At 41.1% G+C, this 27669-nt stretch overlaps 1 protein-coding gene across 1 annotated transcript in view; it reads right to left on the bottom strand.

Moving 5' to 3' along the window:
• Positions 1-242: 242 nt before the first annotated feature.
• The window catches only part of Mnn1 (menin 1), a 141918-nt gene continuing 114491 nt past the window's right edge, over positions 243-27669 (bottom strand). Inside the window, exons 7-9 of the mRNA XM_071691039.1 lie at positions 12459-12571; positions 5099-5239; positions 243-457 (exon numbers count right to left, since the gene is read on the bottom strand). Of these exons, the coding sequence (XP_071547140.1) occupies positions 377-457; positions 5099-5239; positions 12459-12571 (335 nt within the window). The 3' untranslated portion in view covers positions 243-376. The remainder of the gene's footprint in view (positions 458-5098; positions 5240-12458; positions 12572-27669) is intronic.

Here is a 27669-nt window from a genome sequence, read left to right on the forward strand (position 1 = left end):
AAACAAAGCAGTTTAAGGAAATTCATTTACCAAACTTCTTCCTTGAAAATTAGAATTCTTACCTATCAATAGTTTCAAGTCAGGAATTATATCACATCATTTACATGTTTTATAACATACAACACCACCTGGGTTGGAGTGGCTTAATCCCATGTACTTCACATTGTATACTTCTTTCCTTAGCATACTATAATCTTACCTTTACATGGTATTGCACCACATTTTCCAGTACATCAAAATCATTCGCTATGGCCAAATTACCTTACTGGGCAACAAAAGTACATTCCCTACTTTCCACAACCTCAACCTATCTATATTTTATACATTTTTTTTTACAGTGCATAATAACTTAAAATATAATTTGTTGACTAATACTTTATTCTCTCCGCGCTCTTTTGGATCGCCCAGTGTGTGCAGAGTCCACCTCTCCAGTTCCTCTCTTCTTTGTCATCGTCACCTACAGACAATCATTGGGAAATACAATGAAACATAATGAATTCAATGCAAGAAGCAATCAATGTATTCACTTACACATATGCAGACACCTCTAAAGAGACTCTAAAGTTGGTCTGAAATATGGTTGATGAGAATAACCTAATCAAATGTGAGGTTATGAAGACGGGACAAAGCGAAATATGTCCTCAATATGTGTATCATCTAATGGAAAATAAGTATCAAAATTCTGCGTGTAAGAAGGACTTAGGAATCAATATCATCCCTAACCTGTCGCCAGAGTCTCAAATTAGGAGAATAGTTACAGAGACAAATTGTCTTCTGGCAAATATCAAATATATGGATAAGGAAATATTTAGCAAGCTATTAATATCCTCCATTTGCCAAAGCCATGAGATGCTTCTCAGGCTTGGTCGCCAAACATAAAGAAGCATAAAGAGCATATAGAGAAAGTCCAGACGAAGGCAACATAGTTATTACAGCAAGTTAGTGATACAGCATTGAGATAGGTGCTACAGAAGTTTGTACAATAACAAATAACATTCTATGAGAGAGAGAGAGAGAGAGAGAGAGAGAGAGAGAGAGAGAGAGAGAGAGAGAGAGAGAGAGAGAGAGAGAGAGAGAGAGGGGGGGAGAGAGAGAGAGAGAGAGAGAGAGAGAGAGAGAGAGAGAGAGAGAGAGAGAGAGAGAGAGAGAGAGTGTTTATCTGTTTATCTATTTAGTATACCTAGTTGCTGTGTTGCTAGTGTTAGTGAGGTAGCACAAGGAAACAGACGAAAGAATAGCCTAACCCACCCACATCCACGTGTATATACATAAACACCCACCCATGCCCATGTACATACCTATACATTTCAACGTATACATACATATACATTTTTTTTTTTTTTTTTTTTGTCGCTGTCTCCCGCGTTTGCGAGGTAGCGCAAGGAAACAGACGAAAGAAATGGCCCAACCCCCCCCCATACACATGTATATACATACGTCCACACACGCAAATATACATACCTACACAGCTTTCCATGGTTTACCCCAGACGCTTCACATGCCTTGCTTCAATCCACTGACAGCACGTCAACCCCGGTATACCACATCGCTCCAATTCACTCTATTCCTTGCCCTCCTTTCACCCTCCTGCATGTTCAGGCCCCGATCACACAAAATCTTTTTCACTCCATCTTTCCACCTCCAATTTGGTCTCCCTCTTCTCCTTGTTCCCTCCACCTCCGACACATATATCCTCTTGGTCAATCTTTCCTCACTCATCCTCTCCATGTGCCCAAACCATATACACAGACAAATACATATATACACATGTACATATTCATAATTGCTGCCTTCATCCATTCCCGTCGCCACCCCACCACACATAAAATGGCACCCCCCTCCCCCTGCGTGTATGTGAGGTAGCACTAGGAAAAGACAACAAATCCCACACTCATTCACACTCAGTCTCTAGCTGTCAAGTGTAATGCACCAAAATCACAGTCCCCTTCCCACATCCAAGCCCCACAAAACTCTCCATGGTTTACTCCAGATACTTCACATGCCCTGGTTCAATCCACTGACAGAATGTCCACCCCGGTATACCATATTTTTCCAATTCACTATTCTTTGCACGCCTTTCACCCTCCTGTATGTTCAGGCCCCAAGAGCTCAAAATCTTTTTCAATCCATCCTTCCACCTCCAATTTGGTCTCCCACTTCTCGTTCCCTCCACCTCTGATACTTATATCCTCTTTGTCAATCTTTCCTCACTCATTCTCTCCATGAGACCAAACCATTTCAATAACCTTCTTCTGCTCTCTCAACCACACTCTTTCTCTTACCACACATCTCTCTTACCCTTTCATTACTTACTCGATCAAACCACCTCACACCACATATTGTCCTCAAACATTTCATTTCTAACACATCCACCCTCCTCCGCACAACCCTATCAATAGCCCATGCCTCGCAACCATATAACATTGCTGGAACCACAATTCCTTCAAACATACCCATTTTTGCTTTCCGAGATAACGTTCTCACCTTCCACACATTTTTCAATACTCCAAGAACCTTTGCTCCCTCCCCAACCCTGTGACTCACTTACACTTCCATGGTTCCATCCACTGCAATCCACTCCCAGATATCTAAAACACTTCACTTCCTCCAGTTTTTCTCCATTCAAACTTAAGTCCCACTTAACTTGTCCCTCAACCCTACAGAACCTAATAAACTTGTTCTTATTCACATTTACTCTCAGCTTTCTTCTTTCACACACTTACCAAACTCAGTCACCAGCTTCTGCAGTTTCTCTCCCGAATCAGCCACCAGCACTGTATCATCAGCGAACAACAACTGACTCACTTCCCAAGCCCTCTTAGCTACAACAGACTGCATACTTGCCCCTCTCTCCAAAACTCTTGCATTCACCTTCCTAACAACCCCATCCATAAACAAATCAAACAACCATCGAGACATCACGCACCCCTGCCACAAACCAACATTCACTGAAAACCAATCACTTTCCTTACTTCCTACTCCTACACATGCCTTACATCCTCGATTAAAAACTTTTCTCTGCTTAAGGCAACTTACCTCCCACACCATATACTCTTAATACCTTCCACAGAGCATCTCTATCAACTCTATCATATGCCTTCTCCAGATCCATAAATTCTACATACGGATTCATCTGTTTTTCTAAGTATTTCTCACATACATTCTTCAAAGCAAACATCTGATCCACACATCCTATACCACTTCTGAAACCACACTGCTCTTTCCCAATCTGATGCTCTGTACATGCCTTTACCCTCTTAATCAATACCCTCCCATATAATTTCCCAGGAACACTCAACAAACAACCTCAGGCACTTCACCATGAACCATGCATACAGTGAATATCCTCACCAGCCAGTCAACAACACAGTTACCCCCTTTTTAATAAATTCCGCTGCAATACCATCCAAACCCGCTGCCTTGCCGGCTTTCTTCTACCGCAATGCTTTCACTACCTCTTCTCTGTTTACCAAATCATTCTCCTTGACCCTCTCACTTTGCACACCACCTCGACTAAAACATCCTATGTCTGCCACTCTATCATCAAACACATTCAATAATCCTTCAAAATACTCACTCCATCTCCTTCTCACTTCACCACTACTTGTTATTACCTCCCCATTAGCCCCCTTCACTGATATTCCCATTTGTTCTCTTGTCTTATGCACTTTATTTACCTCCTTCCAAAACATCTTTTTATTCTCCCTAATATTCAATGATACTCTCTCACCCCAACTCTCATTTGCCCACTTTTTCACCTCTTGCACCTTTCTACTGACCTCTTGCCTCTTTTGTTTATACATTTCCATGTCATTTGCACTATTTCCCTGCAAAAATCGTCCAAATATAAAATCATATATAATGTGGCAGTTAGGGGTATAATTGGTGTACATGGGATGTTCAGTGTTGTATATGGAAATGGTGAAATGCTTGGGATTTGTGGGCTGAAAAAGGACTGGTGATTGGGAATACCTGATTTAAAAAGAGGGATATACATAAGGATACATACGTGAGTAGGAGAGATGGTCAGAGGGCCTTAGTGGATTACATGTTAATTGATTGATACTTAAAAGAGAGATTTTTGGATGTTAATGTGCTGAGAGGGGCAGCTGGAGGGATGTCTGATCACTATCTTGTGGAGGTGAAGGTGAAGATTTGTAGAGGTTTTCAGAAAAGACAGAATTTTGGGGAGAAGAAAATGGTGAGAGTAAGTGAGCTTGGAAAGAAGATTTGTGTGAGGAAGTACCAGGAGAGACTGAGTGTAGAATGGCAAAAGGTGAGAGCAAATGACATAAGGGGAGTAGGGGAGAATGGGATGTATTTAGGGAAGCAATGATGGCTTGCACTAAAGATGCATGTGGGATGAGAAAGGTGGGAGGTGGGCAGATTACAAAGGGTAGTGAGTGGTGGGATGAAGAAGTAAGATTGTTAGTGAAAGAGAAGAGAGAGGTGTTTGGACAATTTTTGCAGGAAAGAAATGCAAATGACTGGGAGATGTATAAAAGAAAGTGGCAGGAGGTTAAGAGAAAGGTGCAAGAGATTAAAAGGAGGGCAAATGAGAGTTGGGGTGAAAGATGTTTTGGAAGGAGGTAAATAACATGCATAAGACGAGAACAAATATGAACATCGGTGAATATAATATCAAGAGAGCTATGCATTTCTTTCCTACATTCACACTTCCTATTATGTTTTAACTAAATGGGCCATCCTCCACTACTTCCAAAAATATAAGACAGTCTCTTATTGACAGGGCCAATTCTTCCACTCCTTTGCCTTCTCTTTCCCTACTTACTATCATGTAACCCCTAAGGGCAGAACAGGTGAGACCTTATCTCTTGGTAAGCTTTGTACTCTTTACTATTAACTATTAATCCAGTAACATTTCTATACATTACTTTCAGTCTGACATTCCTATCTCCTAACACAACTAACCCCTCTTCAGGGCTAGCAAGGCTGCTCCATCCTCTCAGCACATTCACATCTAGAGACTTCTTTGCATGCCAATCAATTAGTATATAATCTAATAATGCCCAGTAACTCCCAACTTCTTTCACAACGTATCCAATTAGAAATCAATCTGGTTTCCATATCTACTAACCTGTGACTGAGCAGTGAGCTGAAGAGATATAGCTTGGGAATTAAGCTTATCAGCAAGTAACAAGTCCCTTAGCCCACGCATCTTTGCTGATGCCAGTTTAACTGGGGGCCAGCGGTGCATAACCTCACTGGGATCAATGTCCTGGAATTCAATAGAAATCATTTCAGTAGATATGACCATTAAGTGAGAAGAGCTGAAGGTGGAGTGATGGCAGTGTGCTATTCAATCAATGAGAAACAAATATTAAGCTGCCACAACTGCTGTATGCAAAGTTGCTGTCCTATTAGGTGAATCAATAAAGACACTGGATTGTATAGAGGCATGATTCGATGATCTTTGTAGAAAGACAATAATGAAAGTAAATACAAGTAATATTATCAAATCTCCAGTTCTGGAAAGGATAATAGACCATAGCATATTATCAATCAGAACAGTAAATAACGAGAGACTGTGGATGAATTTCAGTTGGAGGTATGTTAGTTATGGGGGTATCACACAGCATCTAATTTTCCTCTACTTTTTACACTTTACTCTGGACACATATCCTGGACTTTTAATCACGCTGGCCATGATCCGAAATCTGACCACAAACTTTGTAAACAAACAACATGGCTGATGTGGACATTAGTCACATTACTGCTCTCGCTGCAATTCTCTCATCAACAAAAGAACAAGACATTCTAGAAGTATGTTGTGGACATGTACATGGTTGGCAAGAAAAGAAAAATAAGGCAATATCTGAAAATGAGTCCATGAATTAACTCTAGAAGATGAAGTTAATTACAGGAACTTCATGAAGCTGGACAAATGGCAGTTTCAAGAACTTCTGTGCTTGTTACATCCAACAATCTTGAGACATGATACAAATATGAGGATAGCTGTAACACTAAAGGAATGACTTGCCATCACATCACACTTCAGTATTTCTAAACAGGTTAGTAGATGGAATTCCAATTTTAGTGTCCAACATTGTATTACAAACTGAGTTATAGGTAATATTCTAAATGTTTCATAATTTGGTGACCATTTCTACCAAAGTAAATACATATGATTAATATCTAGTCTGCTTAAAGTTTTGATAACAGCTGCATCACACTAGCTCTGACACTTATAGGTAGTTTACTGCAAAATTCACTTGGGCCTGTTGTGTTAAACAGAAATATCAAACACAGAAAGTAAACATTTCATAGAGAAGTCTAAAGAAAAATAAATAGTTGCTTGAAGTCAATGCATCAGAGTTCTATAGATGATTTCAAAACATACGACAGGTTACCAAATGATGCACTAAGATTCTAAATATCAAACCATTTACACGAGTTCCTGTTCTTGTTAAAACAAGTGTAGAGGCAAGAACATTTCTTGTCCCCTGTTGGTATACTTAAGACAACTAGCTGTTTCTGTGCCTTAATAATTGTTTGTTTTTAACTTGATACAGTCCTGTACAATGTATTTGTTGTTTTTCATGAGAGATGCAGATATCACTTCCCTACCAGTTTCAAGTGAGCCAGAATCTCATCTTCTCACTTAAACCAGATGCATGCAAGGCTATCTGCCAAGTGTGGCAAACAATCTACTTCAAGAAACCATCTACAGTAGATGACTGGAAAGCTGTTGTGAGAGGGTTCTACACCTATTAGAATTATCCACACTGTCTTGGAGTTCTGGCTGGGAAAAAAGACGTGATAGAAAAGCCTGCTGAAACAGGTTCTGAATTCTAAGACTACAACGGCCATTTCATTACTATTTTCAAGGCCCTTGTAGATTATGACCACAATTCTATCTACGTGGAAATTGCTACTACGGGGAAAACTAGTGATGTTACAGCGAGGGGAAAATGAATTTTAAGAAAGCATATTGAAGCAGGCAGACAAAATATTCCACCAACAAAAAAAATTGCCATATACTTGTAAGTGAGTCACAGGGTGGGGGAGGGGGTGAAAGTTCTGGGAGCATTGAAAAATGTGTGGAAGGCGAGAACATTATCTTGGAAAGCAAAAGTGGGTATTTTTGAAGGAATAGTGGTTCCAACAATGTTATATGGTTGCAAGGCATGGGCTATATATAGAGTTGTGTGGAGGAGGGTGGATATGTTGGAAATGAGATGTTTGAGGACAATATGTGATGTGAGGTGGTTTGATCGAGTAAGCAGTGAAAGGGTGAGAGAGATGTGTGCTAGTAAAAAGCCTGTGGTTGAGAGAGCAGAAGAGGGTGTTTTGAAATGGTTTGGTCACATGGAGTAAATGAATGAGGAAAGATTGACAAAGAGGATATATGTGTCTGAGGTGGAGGGAACGAGAAGTGGGAGACCAAATTGGAAGTGGAAAAATGGAGTGAAAAAGATTTTGTGTGATCGGAGCCTGAACGTGCAGGAGGGTGAAAGGCCTGCAAGGAATACGGTGAACTGGAATGATGTGGTATACCGTGGTTGACGTACTGTCAATGGACTGAACCAGGGAATGTGAAACATCTGGGGTAAACCATGGAAAGGTCTGTGGGACCTGGATGTGGATAGGGAGCAGTGGTTTTGGTGCATTGCACATGACAGCTAGAGGCTGAGTGTGAACAAATGTGGACATTTTTATCTGTTTTCTTGGTGCTACCTCCCTGAAGCAGGGGGGTGGTGATGCTGTTTCCTCTGGGGCAGGGTGGCGCAGGGAAAGGGTGAAGAGAAACCAGTATGAATATGACCGTGTATGTCTGTGCGTGTGTACGTATATGTTGATATGTATATTAACATGAAGCATATTATAACAGTTGGAATAATGGCTCAACCAGAACAAAATGTTTGCATCACCATGCAAGTATTCAATCACTCTTAATCCCAGACAGACAAAATCCATCTCACATCCTCCAGTCCTTGAATGGAAAAGCTTTACGGGAAAAAATGCTAACCATTCTGCATATCAGTTACAACACATGCATGACATTCATTCCCCATGCCAGTAATGGACAAAAGCAACAAACAAACTAGATGCCCTCAAAACATTAACAGGCACCAAAGTTGGACAAGGAAAAGACTCCTTCAACATCTTATACAAACAATTCATCCACTCCACTTTAAACTCACCTGCCTGGTCTTCCACCATCTCAAAAACAAATATAACAAAATGGCAAACCACACAAAATAGTGCACTCACAGCAAACACTGGCTGCCTAGTAACCACAAACATTCAACACCTTCACAACGAAAAAAGATCCTCCCGATACAGACCCACCTCAACATACTCAGCAACCAATTCTATGTAACAGCACTAGTCTCCCTCCCACCCTAACCACTCTATATCAGACCACCAAGCCTAAAGAAGAAATAAAAAGCTTACACCAATTAAACACTTCAGTAACCTTACTTGCAGATCTCGCAGATCCCAAAAGTATAACACTGCAAACTGCAAACTGAAATAATGCAAACCGAAATAATCGGATTAGCTCTAAACAACCGACTTCCCAACAAAGTCTTCAACTCCAATCACAAGACATACACCCATTAGAAACTATACTCCCGAATCACTACAACACTACAAACACCAGTTCAAAACAATGCCACAATCTCTAGCGTATGCTCTGGACATCCCAATCACTACAACACTGCAAGCACAAGTTCCAAACATCCCTAGACCAATCATGCCCATGATGCAGCTTCCAAAAGAAGACACCAAGTAATAACTACTAAACTGCCTTGCACTCTCTGCACAAATGTGCACAAGTCACTACAACACTTTATGGCATATGATCCCGACTAGAGGACATGGCAAGCTTCCTGACTGCTGCAGGAGTCTCACAAGGATAGAGGGAACACTAGGGATGGGAATTTTTTTTTTTTTTTTTTTTTTTTTTTTTTTTTTTATACTTTGTCGCTGTCTCCCGCGTTTGCGAGGTAGCGCAAGGAAACAGACGAAAGAAATGGCCCAACCCCCCCCATACACATGTACATACACACGTCCACACACACAAATATACATACCTACACAGCTTTCCATGGTTTACCCCGGACGCTTCACATGCCTTGATTCAATCCACTGACAGCACGTCAACCCCTGTATACCACATCGCTCCAATTCACTCTATTCCTTGCCCTCCTTTCACCCTCCTGCATGTTCAGGCCCCGATCACACAAAATCTTTTTCACTCCATCTTTCCACCTCCAATTTGGTCTCCCTCTTCTCCTCGTTCCCTCCACCTCCGACACATATATCCTCTTGGTCAATCTTTCCTCACTCATTCTCTCCATGTGCCCAAACCATTTTAAAACACCCTCTTCTGCTCTCTCAACCACGCTCTTTTTATTTCCACACATCTCTCTTACCCTTACGTTACTTACTCGATCAAACCACCTCACACCACACATTGTCCTCAAACATCTCATTTCCAGCACATCCATCCTCCTGCGCACAACTCTATCCATAGCCCACGCCTCGCAACCATACAACATTGTTGGAACTACTATTCCTTCAAACATACCCATTTTTGCTTTCCGGGATAATGTTCTCGACTTCCACACATTTTTCAAGGCTCCCAAAATTTTCGCCCCCTCCCCCACCCTATGATCCACTTCCGCTTCCATGGTTCCATCCGCTGACAGATCCACTCCCAGATATCTAAAACACTTCACTTCCTCCAGTTTTTCACCATTCAAACTCACCTCCCAATTGACTTGACCCTCAACCCTACTGTACCTAATAACCTTGCTCTTATTCACATTTACTCTTAACTTTCTTCTTCCACACACTTTACCAAACTCCGTCACCAGCTTCTGCAGTTTCTCACATGAATCCGCCACCAGCGCTGTATCATCAGCGAACAACAACTGACTCACTTCCCAAGCTCTCTCATCCCCAACAGACTTCATACTTGCCCCTCTTTCCAAAACTCTTGCATTTACCTCCCTAACAACCCCATCCATAAACAAATTAAACAACCATGGAGACATCACACACCCCTGCCGCAAACCTACATTCACTGAGAACCAATCACTTTCCTCTCTTCCTACACGTACACATGCCTTACATCCTCGATAAAAACTTTTCACTGCTTCTAACAACTTGCCTCCCACACCATATATTCTTAATACCTTCCACAGAGCATCTCTATCAACTCTATCATATGCCTTCTCCAGATCCATAAATGCTACATACAAATCCATTTGCTTTTCTAAGTATTTCTCACATACATTCTTCAAAGCAAACACCTGATCCACACATCCTCTACCACTTCTGAAACCACACTGCTCTTCCCCAATCTGATGCTCTGTACATGCCTTCACCCTCTCAATCAATACCCTCCCATATAATTTACCAGGAATACTCAACAAACTTATACCTCTGTAATTTGAGCACTCACTCTTATCCCCTTTGCCTTTGTACAATGGCACTATGCACGCATTCCGCCAATCCTCAGGCACCTCACCATGAGTCATACATACATTAAATAACCTTACCAACCAGTCAACAATACAGTCACCCCCTTTTTTAATAAATTCCACAGCAATACCATCCAAACCTGCTGCCTTGCCGGCTTTCATCTTCCGCAAAGCTTTTACTACCTCTTCTCTGTTTACCAAATCATTTTCCCTAACCCTCTCACTTTGCACACCACCTCGACCCAAACACCCTATATCTGCCACTCTGTCATCAGACACATTCAACAAACCTTCAAAATACTCATTCCATCTCCTTCTCACATCACCACTACTTGTTATCACCTCCCCATTTGCGCCCTTCACTGAAGTTCCCATTTGCTCCCTTGTCTTACGCACCCTATTTACCTCCTTCCCAGAACATCTTTTTATTCTCCCTAAAATTTACTGATGGGAAATAAGTTGGTAAATATAAGACAGTCCAAGCCAGGTGCCTAATCTATCAACCACCCCTATGGGGAGGATGAACAGCTAGGTTGACTGCAGACCAATTGCCGCAAGCAGGATTCAAACCTATGAGGGCTTGAGCCCGGGTGGCCCCAGGTGTCCCATCATGGTCAGGAACACTGGCCATTATATCATGGAGGTCCATAAACCAACTTATTTTTCAAGAATCACACATCAACCTCAAATTGCTACATCAGGGAGGTTCACAGCCCAAGTTATTTTTCGATAAACACACACCAACCTCTAAATTAAACTTATACCTTTATCTCACACATCATTGTCCTTTAATTAATTTTTCAATATTTCTATTTCTAGTATAATGGATATGAACTTACTTTACTAAGAGAGTGATTCCACATTATATCTTCTCCATTCTGGCTGCCACATTCCACTCACTGATCGCCAACATACTTCATTCTCTAATATACAATTCTCAATGATAATATAAGCTCCATACCTTGTCTTTCATTAGTTAACTGATTCACAACTATCATTCCTGGGGTAATAATATAAATATAGCTATGGCTGATTCATGTGAGAAACTGCAGAAGCTGGTGACTGAGTTTGGTAAAGTGTGTGAAAGAAGAAAGTTAAGAGTAAATGTGAATAAGAGCAAGGTTATTAGGTACAGTAGGGTTGAGGGTCAAGTCAATTGGGAGGTAAGTTTGAATGGAGAAAAACTGGAGGAAGTAAAGTGTTTTAGATATCTGGGAGTGGATCTGGCAGCGGATGGAACCATGGAAGCGGAAGTGGATCATAGGGTGGGGGAGGGGGCGAAAATTCTGGGAGCCTTGAAGAATGTGTGGAAGTCGAGAACATTATCTCGGAAAGCAAAAATGGGTATGTTTGAAGGAATAGTGGTTCCAACAATTTTGTATGGTTGCGAGGCGTGGGCTATGGGTTGTGCGCAGGAGGGTGGATGTGCTGGAAATGAGATGTTTGAGGACAATGTGTGGTGTGAGGTGGTTTGATCGAGTAAGTAATGTAAGGGTAAGAGAGATGTGTGGAAATAAAAAGAGCGTGGTTGAGAGAGCAGAAGAGGGTGTTTTGAAATGGTTTGGGCACATGGAGAGAATGAGTGAGGAAAGATTGACCAAGAGGATATATGTGTCGGAGGTGGAGGGAACGAGGAGAAGTGGGAGACCAAATTGGAGGTGGAAAGATGGAGTGAAAAAGATTTTGTGTGATCGGGGCCTGAACATGCAGGAGGGTGAAAGGAGAGCAAGGAATAGAGTGAATTAGATCGATGTGGTATACCAGGGTTGACGTGCTGTCTGTGGATTGAATCAGGGCATGTGAAGCGTCTGGGGTAAACCATGGAAAGCTGTGTAGGTATGTATATTTGCGTGTGTGGACGTGTATGTGTATACATGTGTATGGGGGTGGGTTGGGCCATTTCTTTTGTCTGTTTCCTTGTGCTACCTCGCAAACGTGGGAGACAGCAGCAAAAAAAAAAAAAAAAAAGCTATGCATGATTCAAAAAAAAAAAAATTCACTAACCTCCTCAGCAATATTTATACAGTCAGCAGCCATGTTCCCATTCTGGTCCTGTGAAGTCCTTGCTTCTGCTGCTGTCTTTTCTAGTCCTGGTGGTTCTTGTATTTCACTCATATCTGGAATCAATAATGATCTCTGAGTGAGAAAACTGATACAAAGCGTTCATCTCAGCAACCCGAGATTAAAGTTGTAACAGACCACTGTAAGAGTTCCTAACTACCTACAAGTACAGGTACACCACTGATTTTCTGGCACTCTTGGTTCCAAAGCCTTGCCAGATTAATCATTTTGCCAGACCAATAATTCATCAACACACCTCTAACCCACTAATTATACATCTCCCATGTGTCTAAAGTATACCATGGACTGCTAGAAATTTAAATCAAACAAATATCAAATGTAAATTAAATAAATAAATGAAATACAGGTACTTGTACAATAGTACATTAGTGAAACAAGATTACAGGGATCAATTAAACAAGATTAAACAAAAATTAAATGCAAATTTATTAACTCTACTTACAAAGAATGCTGCAGCACTGCTGCTCCCAAAAAGGCAGAATTTTAGACTTCTACTGGAACTGTAAAGCTAATCACAAAGGTCTGGAAGTTGAGGGCAATTAGAATTACTGTCTGTTTCATAGTTGATCGTTTCATCTTGGATTTCTGATGCTGCAGGTGAGACATCTGATGTACTTGAAGTTGAAGCCACAGGATTTACAGATGTACTGGTAGGCTTACTGCTGAGACATATTCTTCTTTGCTATCTTCTTACACATTTCATCCAAGCGAAGTTCCTTCAACGTATCTAGATTTTTCCCTGTGTAATTTTTCATGCATCAATTGAAAATTCATTAGTTCTTGTTTTGTATCAAAAGTATGTTGCTCTAGCCCTTTGATTAATTCACTCATCAACTCAATCAACTTTTCAATGGAAAGTCTTTCATCTGCATCGGTTTCATCTTCATCACTTCCTGTGTTTTTATCAGCATTCAGAACAGTGTCTATACTTTCAAAGTCTGTAAGATGATACAAAACTGGTGTTTCGTCGTTGACATTCATCCACTTGCTTAGATTTTCTTCATTAAAATTACTTGCAATATACTTTGCAACAGGTTCTGTAACACTTTTAGCATACTCAAGCAACTTATGAAAAAAATTTTTCCCTTGATACGTGAAATCCTGTGAAATCACTGACTGACACTCTCATATGTCTTAGAAGTCATAGCTAAGGTTAAATCTAAGTAAAATAATCTAAGAATCTCACAGAATTGAAGTATTACCACCAACAAGTGCAGTGTAAAGAATGTAACTAAGTGCACTCTACACGCAATGCCATCTGTGGCTGCCCAGTAAACTAGTCTGGTGGCCGCGGTAATTTCAAGTTCCCTCACATAATTTTGTCCAGACTAAAGGAGGTGCCGAACCATCAGTTGCCGGAAATTCAGTGTACCTGTACGTACAACAAAGGTTTTTGCCAAAATGGCAGGGATAGCACATGGTGCTAACCACATATATTGCATATGAATAATACTCTTCTTGTCTACTGGCAACTGAATTATATAACTGTCACTTCTGGGCTCATCCAGGACTGATATCATCTACATGTCAAGTGTCCGTACTTGGTCTATGCATGTTTCTTATTTCTCCTACTAGCATACTTTAAAGTCATTCCAGCTTGCTGGCTGAGCTCCCATATATAATTGTCTGATTAATTTTTATAAGTTCCATGGTATCCTTGCAGATTTAATAACTCTGTACCTTCCTTGTTGGAAGCTTTAAAGGTTTAACCCATTTTCTATTGAACTTTCAGTCCCAGTTTTTTCAGCCTTTCATAGTGGTTCATATATATCATCCCTCTGAATTTGCTCATAAGGAGCAAACTCTAATTCTTTAATTTCTATTTGTTTCATTGGTGACCAAATAACAAAGCAAAATTCAAATTTGCTTCTTTGGTATACATTACATACTTTCATCAATAGTTTTCTATATCTTGAACTGAAAGTTCTCTAATCATACCATTCATTACTTAATAGAACCATGCTGTCTCAATATGTTCTCTGATTTCCAGTTTCTCATTTATGATGACATCCAAATATTTTACATTTGTTTCACTATTGTTTTCTGTATTTGGCCTTTATATGATATACCCAAAGTATTCTTACTCATTCTATAGCTTATTTGTTCCAAATTTACCTTCATTAAATTCCAACGGATTTACTCCCATACCCATCTGCATTTTGTGTCTAAAAGCCTTTTTGCATCTCTGTTTGATCAACTCTTGATTCAATCTTTTTGCGAACACCATTCCTTATGGTGCCACAGTTAGAAAACCTTTTTCATAAGATATGGTTCCAATTGCTACTATCTTAAATTTTCTGTTATTGTCTCCTCAAGGATTCCATTTTGTCCCAGTAAAGAATTTTCTTTCAGCTGATCAACTATTCTGACTATACTATCTTCCAATATCTCAGTATTTATGAGTGAGTTTTCATCACACAGTAATTTGCTCACCACAATTCCTTATGCATTTTGAGCTGAAAACATCTGTAATGTTCAACTGAAATCCTGCACATTTCCTTGGGGTACTTGTCATGCTTCTCTTCCACTTTATAGGGTCCAGTCTCTGATTTCTTGCCTTCAGTTCTGTTCATGCATGTGAATAGTAATTTTGGGTTCCATTCCATCATAACTGTGTCTTGATTCACTTTCGGTTTTCCTCTATATTTCATTATTTCTATATCTGTGTTCTTCATTTTTTCATCCAATTCTTTGATTCTTTCTTTGCTATTTCCTATTACATTATTCACTTTCAATTGACTCTTGTCCAATACTGGAGCCTCCAATAAAAAAATATCTTGTATTCATCCACTGTTTTCTGTCCTTTTTGTATCTTGTGTTTTGCACCATCTATCTTTATGCCTGGTATTAGCCCAGTGATTCTGTTCCTTGCTATCTTGTGTTCTGCATTATCTATTTCATTTTACTGAAGGCTCCAGTCATGGACAAAATTCCCATCAATACCAGACTTTAATTGAAATATAAAGGATTATGAAAGGCAAAAACAAGAAAAGGGATAGTATCTACAAATTTTAGAGGAAGTGAAAAACCTATCTTTTAAAATGTGCCACAACATAGTTACTGGGAAAGACATGAGAAGATAGAATTCCAAAGCTTTGAGGTGTTAAGAAAAAAGATATCAAAACAGCCCATCCTTGAGTTGCCAAAGGTCACACAGTAATCGTGTAGTGCAACAGTTTGCTGAGCTGCGGTGGTGGTAAGCAAGCAGCCAGCTCTCGGGAACACAAACCAAAGTAATACCTATATGAGACGAAAAGTGAACCAACATTACAGTTTAGGGGAAGTGGATCAAATCATGAAGTTAGCCTGAGAGGGCTTATAATTAGGACAGCTTTCAACTCAACTCTGTCAAGTAAGGATGCAAAGCTAGAACCACCCCAGATATGAGAGCAGTTCTCCACACTAGGACGAATCAATCCTTTGTACTAATGGAGCAACTGTTCAGAAAAGAAATTTCGACATTTAACAGGACTCCCAGTTTCTGAAGAGGCAGACTTAGCTTTTCCATAATGTGGGGTTTCCATGAAAATGTGGATGTTACAGTAATACCAAGTATGCTCATCGAGTCAAGAGTTGGAACTGCAGAACCATCAAAGGAGAGGTGAGAGTTGTGAGGAGTATGAGGAATTTTCGATAGAAAGATGGATAGAAACTGGGTCTTGGAGCCATTAAACATAACTAGATATCATCTACCCCAGTGAGATTTCCTGTCCAAGACATTTTACTGAGGAAGTTGTATCAAGAGAAGATGCAGATCAAGTGAGATATGAATGAGCAGAACTGAAAGATGTAGATGAATGCAGTGTTGAGTTGTAAGCTAAAGAGTGCACTTGGTTATTTGTGGAGGACAGAAAATCATGGATAAAAAGGAGATAAAGTATAAGGGACAGTTCAGAACCTTGAGGAACACTGTTCTTGATGGAGAAATGGGGGAGGATAATCCATCAACATTGACTGTAACAGATCAGCCAGAGAGGAAACTAGATATGAAGAAGCAAAGTGAGGGAGAGAAGCCAAAAGAGAGGAGCTTAGAGATGAGACCCTGATGCCACACCCAGTCAAAAACTTTGGATATGTCAGGGGCAACTATATAAGACTCCCCAAACTCTTCCAGGGATGATGACCAAACATTAGTAAGATAGGAAAGAATATCACTAGTGCATCTTACAGACATTGTAATAGTGATCAGAAAGAAGACTGTGAGATTCAAAGTACCTAAGGATATGGAAGTTGAGGAGGGATTCACAGGACATTGTAAATATTAATGCAATGGGATGATAGTCAGAGGGGTGAGATGTATCAATGGATCCTTCCAACAAAAAGGAAAAGTTTTGGTTTTTACACAGAAATGGAACTGGAGAGCAAGCACAGATGCAAAGTCAGAGGCACACTCTTTCAAACATGGGGATGGATGCCAACATGACCATAAGCCTTGCTTGTGTCCAGAGACAGAAGTGCTTTTAGGACATTCTGAAAAGAGTTTGTGGGAGGGGCATAGGATTAGTAGAAGGAGCATCAGGGGGTGAAGGAATGTTAAGAGTCATCCAAGGAGGAGTTAGAGGAGACTTAGGAACCAAATAAGACTTGCTCTGTTGACAGGAGAGACAGCTATAGTACCATCAGAATGGAAAAAAGAAGGAAAAGTAGAGCAACAGAAGTTGTTAGAGATGACCTTAACTAAAGACCAGAAAGACCTATCATTGGATGATGAGGAGAGGTCATCACACTTTCTTTGAATAAAGAAATGCTTTGCCTCACAGATAATACACTTGCAATGATTACATGCAGTGACAGAAGCTGAAAGGAAGTCAGAAGGAATTTCTTTCCAATTTCACATGCAGTGACAGAAGCTGAAAGGAAGTCAGAAGGAATTTCTTTCCAATTTCAATGTGCCTGATCTGTTGCCTAAGCGGCCTCAGAGCAGGAAGTTGAACCATTGACTGGAAGAAGAGGTGATAAATGCTTCCATTCCTGCAGGAATAACCTCTGCTATGCATTAGGAGGAGACAGAAGAATCACCACATATGAGACAGTAATTTACCCAAGGAAAATCAGAAAAGAAATTACATAAGTTTTTCCAGTCAGCTTAGTTGAGGTGCCAGTATTTGTTTACAAGGGGCTTCTGGAGGGAAGGGCACTAATAAAATAGATACATTTATGAGAGTGTGATCAGATGAACCAATTGGGGGTGAGAATGTGTAGATACAGCGGGATGGACTAGAGGTGAAAAATAGATCCAAAATATTATGAGAGTGGTCACAGTGGTCAGGAATAAGGGTAGGGTGGGAGATAATTTGCTCTTAGTCACTGGGAATGGAGAACATGAGGGCTTCAATCCCTCCACCATTCATATGGGAGGAATTCAGCCATTCCCTATGATAAACATTGAAATCCCTGAAGTAGAAGATCTTGGCTTATGCATGAGAGGATGCCACAGTCTCATAGTAGAAGTTTACAAGGTCAAAGAAAGACAAAAAAAAAAAATTAGGAGAGCAATACATGAAACAGAGGAAAAGCATGGTAGTTGGGAGACAGACCTTGACCCAAATGACATTAAAGTTTGGAGACTGAAGGTCCATGAGGCATGCAACAGGAGTGCTGATGTTGGAATAAGCACAAACACCAACTTGAACTGGAATTGAGTGATTATAGTTAGATACGACAAAGGGGCTAGTGAGATCATCATAAGACAACTGTGTCTCTCAAAGAGGTAAGATTTTAGGAGAGATATGAGACAGATGGTGCTGAACAGAAGAGAGGTTGCTAGAAAGGCCAAGAATGTTGGTAAAAAAAAAGAAAAAAAAGAGGAAGGTCTAACAGAGGGGGAAAGATTGTGGGAGGGGCCGATATGCTTAGCATTAACACAGATTCTATCCCTTGGTATCTCTTGTGTTTTGCACAATCTATCTTTATGCTAGGTATTGGCCTAATGATTCTGTCCCTTGGTATCTTCCATTTGCACTATCTTTCTTTATGCTTGGTATGAGCCCAATGATTATGTGTCTTATTTTCTCATAGTATGCATTCAAGATTGTTGTTAGGTTATTGCCCATTAAGATCTTTTAACAATTCATTTGAAATCCTCTCAAAGATTGCTCTCCAGTCTAATCTGTCATGATGAAAATTCATGTTGCTCAATTTGTAAATGTCATTTGCAGCATCCCATTAACATTCATTTGTTTCTGAATCCTTATTTGACAGAGTTGAGTCAAAACCAGTCCACCTTATAAACTGTCCCAAGTTAACTTCCAAACTTGATTCCCTTGCCCTATGCCACAATGTTAGTTCACTGTCCCTCTTCTATAGGTATTACTATGGTTTTTGCTCCCAAGAGCTGGCTGCTTGTATGCTTGCACCACAAGCTAGACCAGGCAATACTCAGCAAACTGCTGTGACACATAATTATTGTGTGGTCATCAACAACTCAAGGGTGAGCCGTTTTATCAACTGCTTCTTTCCCTTCATGTTAAAGATCTGGAACCCTCTACCTTCTCATGTCTTATCCAATATTGGCCAGGCACATTTCAAAAGACATGTTTTTCACTTTCTCAAAAATTCCTAAATACTTTCCCTTGTCTTTTCTTTTTCCATTTCATAATTCTTTCTATATTTCAATTAAAGCCCAGCCTTGATGTGGACTTTTGTCTGTGACTGAAGCCTTATACATAAAAGAAAAAGTAGTTGAAAAATTCTGTAGGTGCTTGGACTGCATAACTGTATATCTTGCTCTTGGCACCAGATTCAATTTCTTTCTTCTCTTTCTCTCCCCCTCTGTTCCTATGCCTCAATGCCATCCCCATAAATGGTAAATGGGTTTACTGCCATTAATGAAAGGAAACTTTATATATTTTCTTCTCCAAATATGGTTTATTTAGAAAATAATTCATTCTAGAAAGACTCTGTCATGCCTTTTCTTCAATAAGTTTTACTGTTTCTGTCAGCTGAATATACCTGTTGTAGACGCCAATAGGTTTACTGATACCTGACATCACTCGCATTGAGTATCTGGGTGGCAGTTTCTGTGTTGTTGTTGTTGTCTCTTTGCTCTAGCGGTTAGCATGCCTGCCTCTTGCACAAGGGGTCCCAGGTTCGATCCTGGCTGATGGAGCTTTGTATGTTCTATGAAGGTGCGCGTTCATATACACTTTATTCGTATTCATATAACTCCGCGTTGTACAGTCAGGTTCGGTAAAACGCCCTCAGCTGGCTATGTGTTCTGTTCGGAAACAACCGATAGACCCCGTTGCTCACCATAGTGAGACGAAGGGTATTCGAGTACTTAGTATTTCAAATAGTTGTTTCCTATTGTGCAGTCCCTTAGCCTAGCGGTTAGCATGCCTGCCTCTTGCACAAGGGGTCCCAGGTTCGATCCTGGCTGATGGAGCTTTGTATGTTCTATGAAGGTGCGCGTTCATATACACTTTATTCGTATTCATATAACTCCGCGTTGTACAGTCAGATTCGGTAAAACGCTCTCAGCTGGCTATGTGTTCTGTTCGGAAACAACCGATAGACAACGTTGCTCACCATAGTGAGACAAAGGGTATTCGAGTACTTAGTATTTCGAATAGTTGTTTCCTATTATACAGTCCCTTAGCCTAGCGGTTAGCATGCCTGCCTCTTGCACAAGGGGTCCCAGGTTCGATCCTGGCTGATGGAGCTTTGTACGATATATATATATATATATATATATATATATATATATATATATATATATATATATATATATACATGTAGGAAGAGAGGAAAGTGATTGGTTCTCAGTGAATGTAGGTTTGCGGCAGGGGTGTGTGATGTCTCCATGGTTGTTTAATTTGTTTATGGATGGGGTTGTTAGGGAGGTAAATGCAAGAGTTTTGGAAAGAGGGGCAAGTATGAAGTCTGTTGGGGATGAGAGAGCTTGGGAAGTGAGTCAGTTGTTGTTCGCTGATGATACAGCGCTGGTGGCTGATTCATGTGAGAAACTGCAGAAGCTGGTGACTGAGTTTGGAAAAGTGTGTGGAAGAAGAAAGTTAAGAGTAAATGTGAATAAGAGCAAGGTTATTAGGTACAGTAGGGTTGAGGGTCAAGTCAATTGGGAGGTGAGTTTGAATGGAGAAAAACTGGAGGAAGTGAAGTGTTTTAGATATCTGGGAGTGGATCTGGCAGCGGATGGAACCATGGAAGCGGAAGTGGATCATAGGGTGGGGGAGGGGGCGAAAATCCTGGGGGCCTTGAAGAATGTGTGGAAGTCGAGAACATTATCTCGGAAAGCAAAAATGGGTATGTTTGAAGGAATAGTGGTTCCAACAATGTTGTATGGTTGCGAGGCGTGGGCTATGGATAGAGTTGTGCGCAGGAGGATGGATGTGCTGGAAATGAGATGTTTGAGAACAATGTGTGGTGTGAGGTGGTTTGATCGAGTGAGTAACGTAAGGGTAAGAGAGATGTGTGGAAATAAAAAGAGCGTGGTTGAGAGAGCAGAAGAGGGTGTTTTGAAGTGGTTTGGGCACATGGAGAGGATGAGTGAGGAGAGATTGACCAAGAAGATATATGTGTCGGAGGTGGAGGGAACAAGGAGAAGAGGGAGACCAAATTGGAGGTGGAAGGATGGAGTGAAAAGGATTTTGTGTGATCGGGGCCTGAACATGCAGGAGGGTGAAAGGAGGGCAAGGAATAGAGTGAATTGGAGCGATGTGGTATACCGGGGTTGACGTGCTGTCAGTGGATTGAATCGGGGCATGTGAAGCGTCTGGGGTAAACCATGGAAAGCTGTGTAGGTATGTATATTTGCGTGTGTGGACGTATGTATATACATGTGTATGGGGGGGGGCCATTTCTTTCGTCTGTTTCCTTGCGCTACCTCGCAAACGCGGGAGACAGCGACAAAGTATAATAAAATATAATAATATATGTTATAGTGATGGGTGATTTGAATGCAAAGGTGAGTAATGTGGCAGTTGAGGGAATAATTGGTATACATGGGGTGTTCAGTGTTGTAAATGGAAATGGTGAAGAGCTTGTAGAATTATGTGCTGAAAAAGGACTGGTGATTGGGAATACCTGGTTTAAAAAGCGAGATATACATAAGCATACATATGTAAGTAGGAGAGATGGCTAGAGAGCGTTATTGGATTACGTGTTAATTGACAGGCGTGCGAAAGAGAGACTTTTGGATGTTAATGTGTTGAGAGGTGCAACTGGAGGGATGTCTGATCATTATCTTATGGAGGCGAAGGTGAAGATCTGTATGGGTTTTCAGAAAAGAAGAGGGAATGTTGGGGTGAAGAGGGTGGTGAGAGCAAGTGAGCCTGGAAAGGAGACTTGTGTGAGGAAGTACCACGAGAGACTGAGTACAGAATGGAAAAAGGTGAGAACAATGGAAGTAAGGGGAGTGGGGGAGGAATGGGATGTATTTAGGGAATCAGTGATGGATTGCGCAAAAGATGCTTGTGGCATGAGAAGCGTGGGAGGTGGGTTGATTAGAAAGGGTAGTGAGTGGTGGGATGAAGAAGTAAGATTATTAGTGAAAGAGAAGAGAGAGGCATTTGGACGATTTTTGCAGGGAAATAATGCAACTGACTAGAAGATGTATAAAAGAAAGAGACAGGAGGTCAAGAGAAAGGTGCAAGAGGTGAAAAAGAGGGCAAATGAGAGTTGGGGTGAGAGAGTATCATTAAATTTTAGGGAGAATAAAAAGATGTTCTGGGAGGAGGTAAATAAAGTGCGTAAGACAAGGGAGCAAATGGGAACTTCAGTGAAGGGCGCAAATGGGGAGGTGATAACAAGTAGTGGTGATGTGAGAAGGAGATGGAGTGAGTATTTTGAAGGTTTGTTGAATGTGTTTGATGATAGAGTGGCAGATATAGGGTGTTTTGGTAGAGGTGGTGTGCAAAGTGAGAGGGTTAGGGAAAATGATTTGGTAAACAGAGAAGAGGTAGTAAAAGCCTTGCGGATGATGAAAGCCGGCAAGGCAGCAGGTTTGGATGGTATTGCAGTGGAATTTATTAAAAAAGGGGGTGACTGTATTATTGACTGGTTGGTAAGGTTATTTAATGTATGTATGACTCATGGTAAGGTGCTTGAGGATTGGCGGAATGCGTGCATAGTGCCACTGTACAAAGGCAAAGGGGATAAGAGTGAGTGCTCAAATTACAGAGGTATAAGTTTGTTGAGTATTCCTGGTAAATTATATGGAAGGATATTGATTGAGAGGGTGAAGGCATGTACAGAGCATCAGATTGGGGAAGAGCAGTGTGGTTTCAGAAGTGGTAGAGGATGTGTGGATCAGGTGTTTGCTTTGAAGAATGTATGTGAGAAATACTTAGAAAAGCAAATGGATTTGTATGTACCATTTATGGATCTGGAGAAGGCATATGATAGAGTTGATAGAGATGCTCTGTGGAAGGTATTAAGAACATATGGTGTGAGAGGCAAGTTGTTAGAAACAGTGAAAAGTTTTTATCGAGGATGTATGGCATGTGTACGTGTAGGAAGAGAGGAAAGTGATTGGTTCTCAGTGAATGTAGGTTTGCGGCAGGGGTGTGTGATGTCTCCATGGTTGTTTAATTTGTTTATGGACGGGGTTGTTAGGGAGGTGAATGCAAGAGTTTTGGAAAGAGGGGCAAGTATGAAGTCTGTTGGGGATGAGAGAGCTTGGGAAGTGAGTCAGTTGTTGTTCGCTGATGATACAGCGCTGGTGGCTGATTCATGTGAGAAACTGCAGAAGCTGGTGACTGAGTTTGGTAAAGTGTGTGAAAGAAGAAAGTTAAGAGTAAATGTGAATAAGAGCAAGGTTATTAGGTACAGTAGGGTTGAGGGTCAAGTCAATTGGGAGGTAAGTTTGAATGGAGAAAAACTGGAGGAAGTAAAGTGTTTTAGATATCTGGGAGTGGATCTGGCAGCGGATGGAACCATGGAAGCGGAAGTGGATCATAGGGTGGGGGAGGGGGCGAAAATCCTGGGAGCCTTGAAGAATGTGTGGAAGTCGAGAACATTATCTCGGAAAGCAAAAATGGGTATGTTTGAAGGAATAGTGGTTCCAACAATGTTGTATGGTTGCAAGGCGTGGGCTATGGATAGAGTTGTGCGCAGGAGGATGGATGTGCTGGAAATGAGATGTTTGAGGACAATGTGTGGTGTGAGGTGGTTTGATCGAGTAAGTAACGTAAGGGTAAGAGAGATGTGTGGAAATAAAAAGAGCGTGGTTGAGAGAGCAGAAGAGGGTGTTTTGAAATGGTTTGGGCACATGGAGAGAATGAGTGAGGAAAGATTGACCAGGAGGATATATGTGTCGGAGGTGGAGGGAACGAGGAGAAGTGGGACACCAAATTGGAGGTGGAAAGATGGAGTGAAAAAGATTTTGTGTGATCGGGGCCTGAACATGCAGGAGGGTGAAAGGAGGGCAAGGAATAGAGTGAATTGGATCGATGTGGTATACCGGGGTTGACGTGCTGTCAGTGGATTGAATTCAGGGCATATGAAGCGTCTGGGGTAAACCATGGAAAGCTGTGTAGGTATGTATATTTGCGTGTGTGGACGTATGTATATACATGTGTATGGGGGTGGGTTGGGCCATTTCTTTCGTCTGTATATATATATATATATATATATATATATATATATATATATATATATATATATATATATATTTTTTTTTTTTTTTTTTTTTTTTTTATACTTATATATATATAAGTTTGTTGAGTATTCCTGGTAAATCATATGGGAGGGTATTGATTGAGAGGGTGAAGGCATGTACAGAGCATCAGATTGGGGAAGAGCAGTGTGGTTTCAGAAGTGGTAGAGGATGTGTGGATCAGGTGTTTGCTTTGAAGAATGTATGTGAGAAATACTTAGAAAAGCAAATGGATTTGTATGTAGCATTTATGGATCTGGAGAAGGCATATGATACAGTTGATAGAGATGCTCTGTGGAAGGTATTAAGAATATATGGTGTGGGAGGCAAGTTGTCAGAAGCAGTGAAAAGTTTTTATCGAGGATGTAAGGCATGTGTACATGTAGGAAGAGAGGAAAGTGATTGGTTCTCAGTGAATGTAGGTTTGTGGCAGGGGTGGGTGTATGTGATGTCTCCATGGTTGTTTAATTTGTTTATGGATGGGGTTGTTAGGGAGGTGAATGCAAGAGTTTTGGAAAGAGGAGCAAGTATGAAGTCTGTTGGGGATGAGAGAGCTTGGGAAGTGAGTCAGTTGTTGTTTGCTGATGATACAGCGCTGGTGGCTGATTCATGTGAGAAACTGCAGAAGCTGGTGACTGAGTTTGGTATAGTGTGTGAAAGAAGAAAGTTAAGAGTAAATGTGAATAAGAGCAAGGTTATTAGGTACAGTAGGGTTGAGGGTCAAGTCAATTAGGAGGTAAGTTTGAATGGAGAAAAACTGGAGGAAGTAAGTGTTTTAGATATCTGGGAGTGGATCTGGCAGCGGATGGAACCATGGAAGCGGAAGTGGATCATAGGGTGGGGGAGGGGGCGAAAATTCGGGGAGCCTTGAAGAATGTGTGGAAGTTGAGAACGTTATCTCGGAAAGCAAAAATGGGTATGTTTGAAGGAATAGTGGTTCCAACAATGTTGTATGGTTGCGAGGCGTGGGCTATGGATAGAGTTGTGCGCAGGAGGATGGATGTGCTGGAAATGAGATGTTTGAGGACAATGTGTGGTGTGAGGTGGTTTGATCGAGTAAGTAACGTAAGGGTAAGAGAGATGTGTGGAAATAAAAAGAGCGTGGTTAAGAGAGCAGAAGAGGGTGTTTTGAAATGGTTTGGGCACTTGGAGAGAATGAGTGAGGAAAGATTGACCAAGAGGATATATGTGTCGGAGGTGGAGGGAACGAGGAGAAGTGGGAGACCAAATTGGAGGTGGAAAGATGGAGTGAAAAAGATTTTGTGTGATCGGGGCCTGAACATGCAGGAGGGTGAAAGGAGGGCAAGGAATAGAGTGAATTGGAGCGATGTGGTATACCGGGGTTGATGTGCTGTCAGTGGATTGAATCAGGGCATGTGAAGCGTCTGGGGTAAACCATGGAAAGCTGTGTAGGTATGTATATTTGCGTGTGTGGACATATTTATATACATGTGTATGGGGGTGGGTTGGGCCATTTCTTTCGTCTGTTTCCTTGCGCTACCTCGCAAACGCGGGAGACAGCAAAAAAAAAAAAAAAAAATCCTCCCCTCTCTTTTTTTTTTTTTTTTTTAATTTTCCAAAAGAAGGAACAGAAAAGGGGGCCAGGTGAGGGTATTCCCTCAAAAACCCAGTCCTCTGTTCTTAACGCTACCTCGCTATCGCGGGAAATGGCGAATAGTATGAAAAAAAAAATATATATATATATATATATATGGGGGGGGGTTGGGCCATTTCTTTCGTCTGTTTCCTTGCGCTACCTCGCAAACGCGGGAGACAGCGACAAAGTATAATAAAATAAATATAAATAAAATATATATATATATATATAAAATATATATATATAAATTGTTCTCACCTTTTTCCATTATGTACTCAGTCTCTCCTGGTACTTCCTCACACAAGTCTCCTTCCCAAGCTCACTTACTCTCACCACCCTCTTCACCCCAACATTCACTCTTTTTTTCTGAAAACCCATACAAATCTTCACCTTAGCCTCCACAAGATAATGATCAAACATCCCTCCAGTTGCACCTATCACCACATTAACATCCAAAAGTCTCTCTTTCGCGCGCCTGTCAATTAACACGTAATCCAATAACACTCTCTAGCCATCTCTCCTACTTACATTTTTTTTTCTTTGTCGCTGTCTCCCGCGTTTGCGAGGTAGTGCAAGGAAACAGACAAAAGAAATGGCCCAACTCACCCCCATACACATGTATATACATACACGTCCACACACGCAAATATACATACCTACACAGCTTTCCATGGTTTACCCCAGACGCTTCATATGCCCTGATTCAATCCACTGACAGCACGTCAACCCCGGTATACCACATCGATCCAATTCACTCTATTCCTTGCCCTCCTTTCACCCTCCTGCATGTTCAGGCCCCGATCACACAAAATCTTTTTCACTCCATCTTTCCACCTCCAATTTGGTCTCCCACTTCTCGTTCCCTCCACCTCCGACACATATATCCTCTTGGTCAATCTTTCCTCACTCATTCTCTCCATGTGCCCAAACCATTTCAAAACACCCTCTTCTGCTCTCTCAACCACGCTCTTTTTATTTCCACACATCTCTCTAACCCTTACGTTACTTACTCAATCAAACCACCTCACACCACACATTGTCCTCAAACATCTCATTTCCAGCACATCCACCCTCCTGCACACAACTCTATCCATAGCCCATGCCTCGCAACCATACAACATTGTTGGAACCACTATTCCTTCAAACATACCCATTTTTGCTTTCCGAGATAATGTTCTCGACTTCCACACATTCCTCAAGGCTCCCAGAACTTTCGCCCCCTCCCCCACCCTATGATCCACTTCCGCTTCCATGGTTCCATCCGCTGCCAGATCCACTCCCAGATATCTAAAACACTTTACTTCCTCCAGTTTTTCTCCATTCAAACTTACCTCCCAATTGACTTGACCCTCAACCCTACTGTACCTAATAACCTTGCTCTTATTCACATTTACTCTTAACTTTCTTCTTTCACACACTTTACCAAACTCAGTCACCAGCTTCTGCAGTTTCTCACATGAATCAGCCACCAGCACTGTATCATCAGCGAACAACGACTGACTCACTTCCCAAGCTCTCTCATCCACAACAGACTTCATACTTGCCCCTCTTTCCAAAAACTCTTGCATTCACCTCCCTAACAACCCCATCCATAAACAAATTAAACAACCATGGAGACATCACACACCCCTGCTGTAAACCTATATTCACTTTTTAAACTTGGTATTCCCAAACACCAGTCCTTTTTCAGCACATAGATCTACAAGCTCTTCACCATTTCCATTTACAACACTGAACACCCCATGTATACCAATTATTCCCTCAACTGCCACATTACTCACCTTTGCATTCAAATCACCCATCTCGTACATCAAAACCACTAACACACTCATTCAGCTGCTCCCACATCACTTGCCTCTCATGATCTTTCTTCTCATGCCCAGGTGCATATGCACCAATAATCACCCATGTCTCTCCATCAA

The sequence above is a fragment of the Panulirus ornatus genome, chromosome 50, assembly GCF_036320965.1.
Source record: "Panulirus ornatus isolate Po-2019 chromosome 50, ASM3632096v1, whole genome shotgun sequence".
In the NCBI taxonomy this organism is placed as follows: Eukaryota; Metazoa; Arthropoda; class Malacostraca; order Decapoda; family Palinuridae; genus Panulirus; species Panulirus ornatus.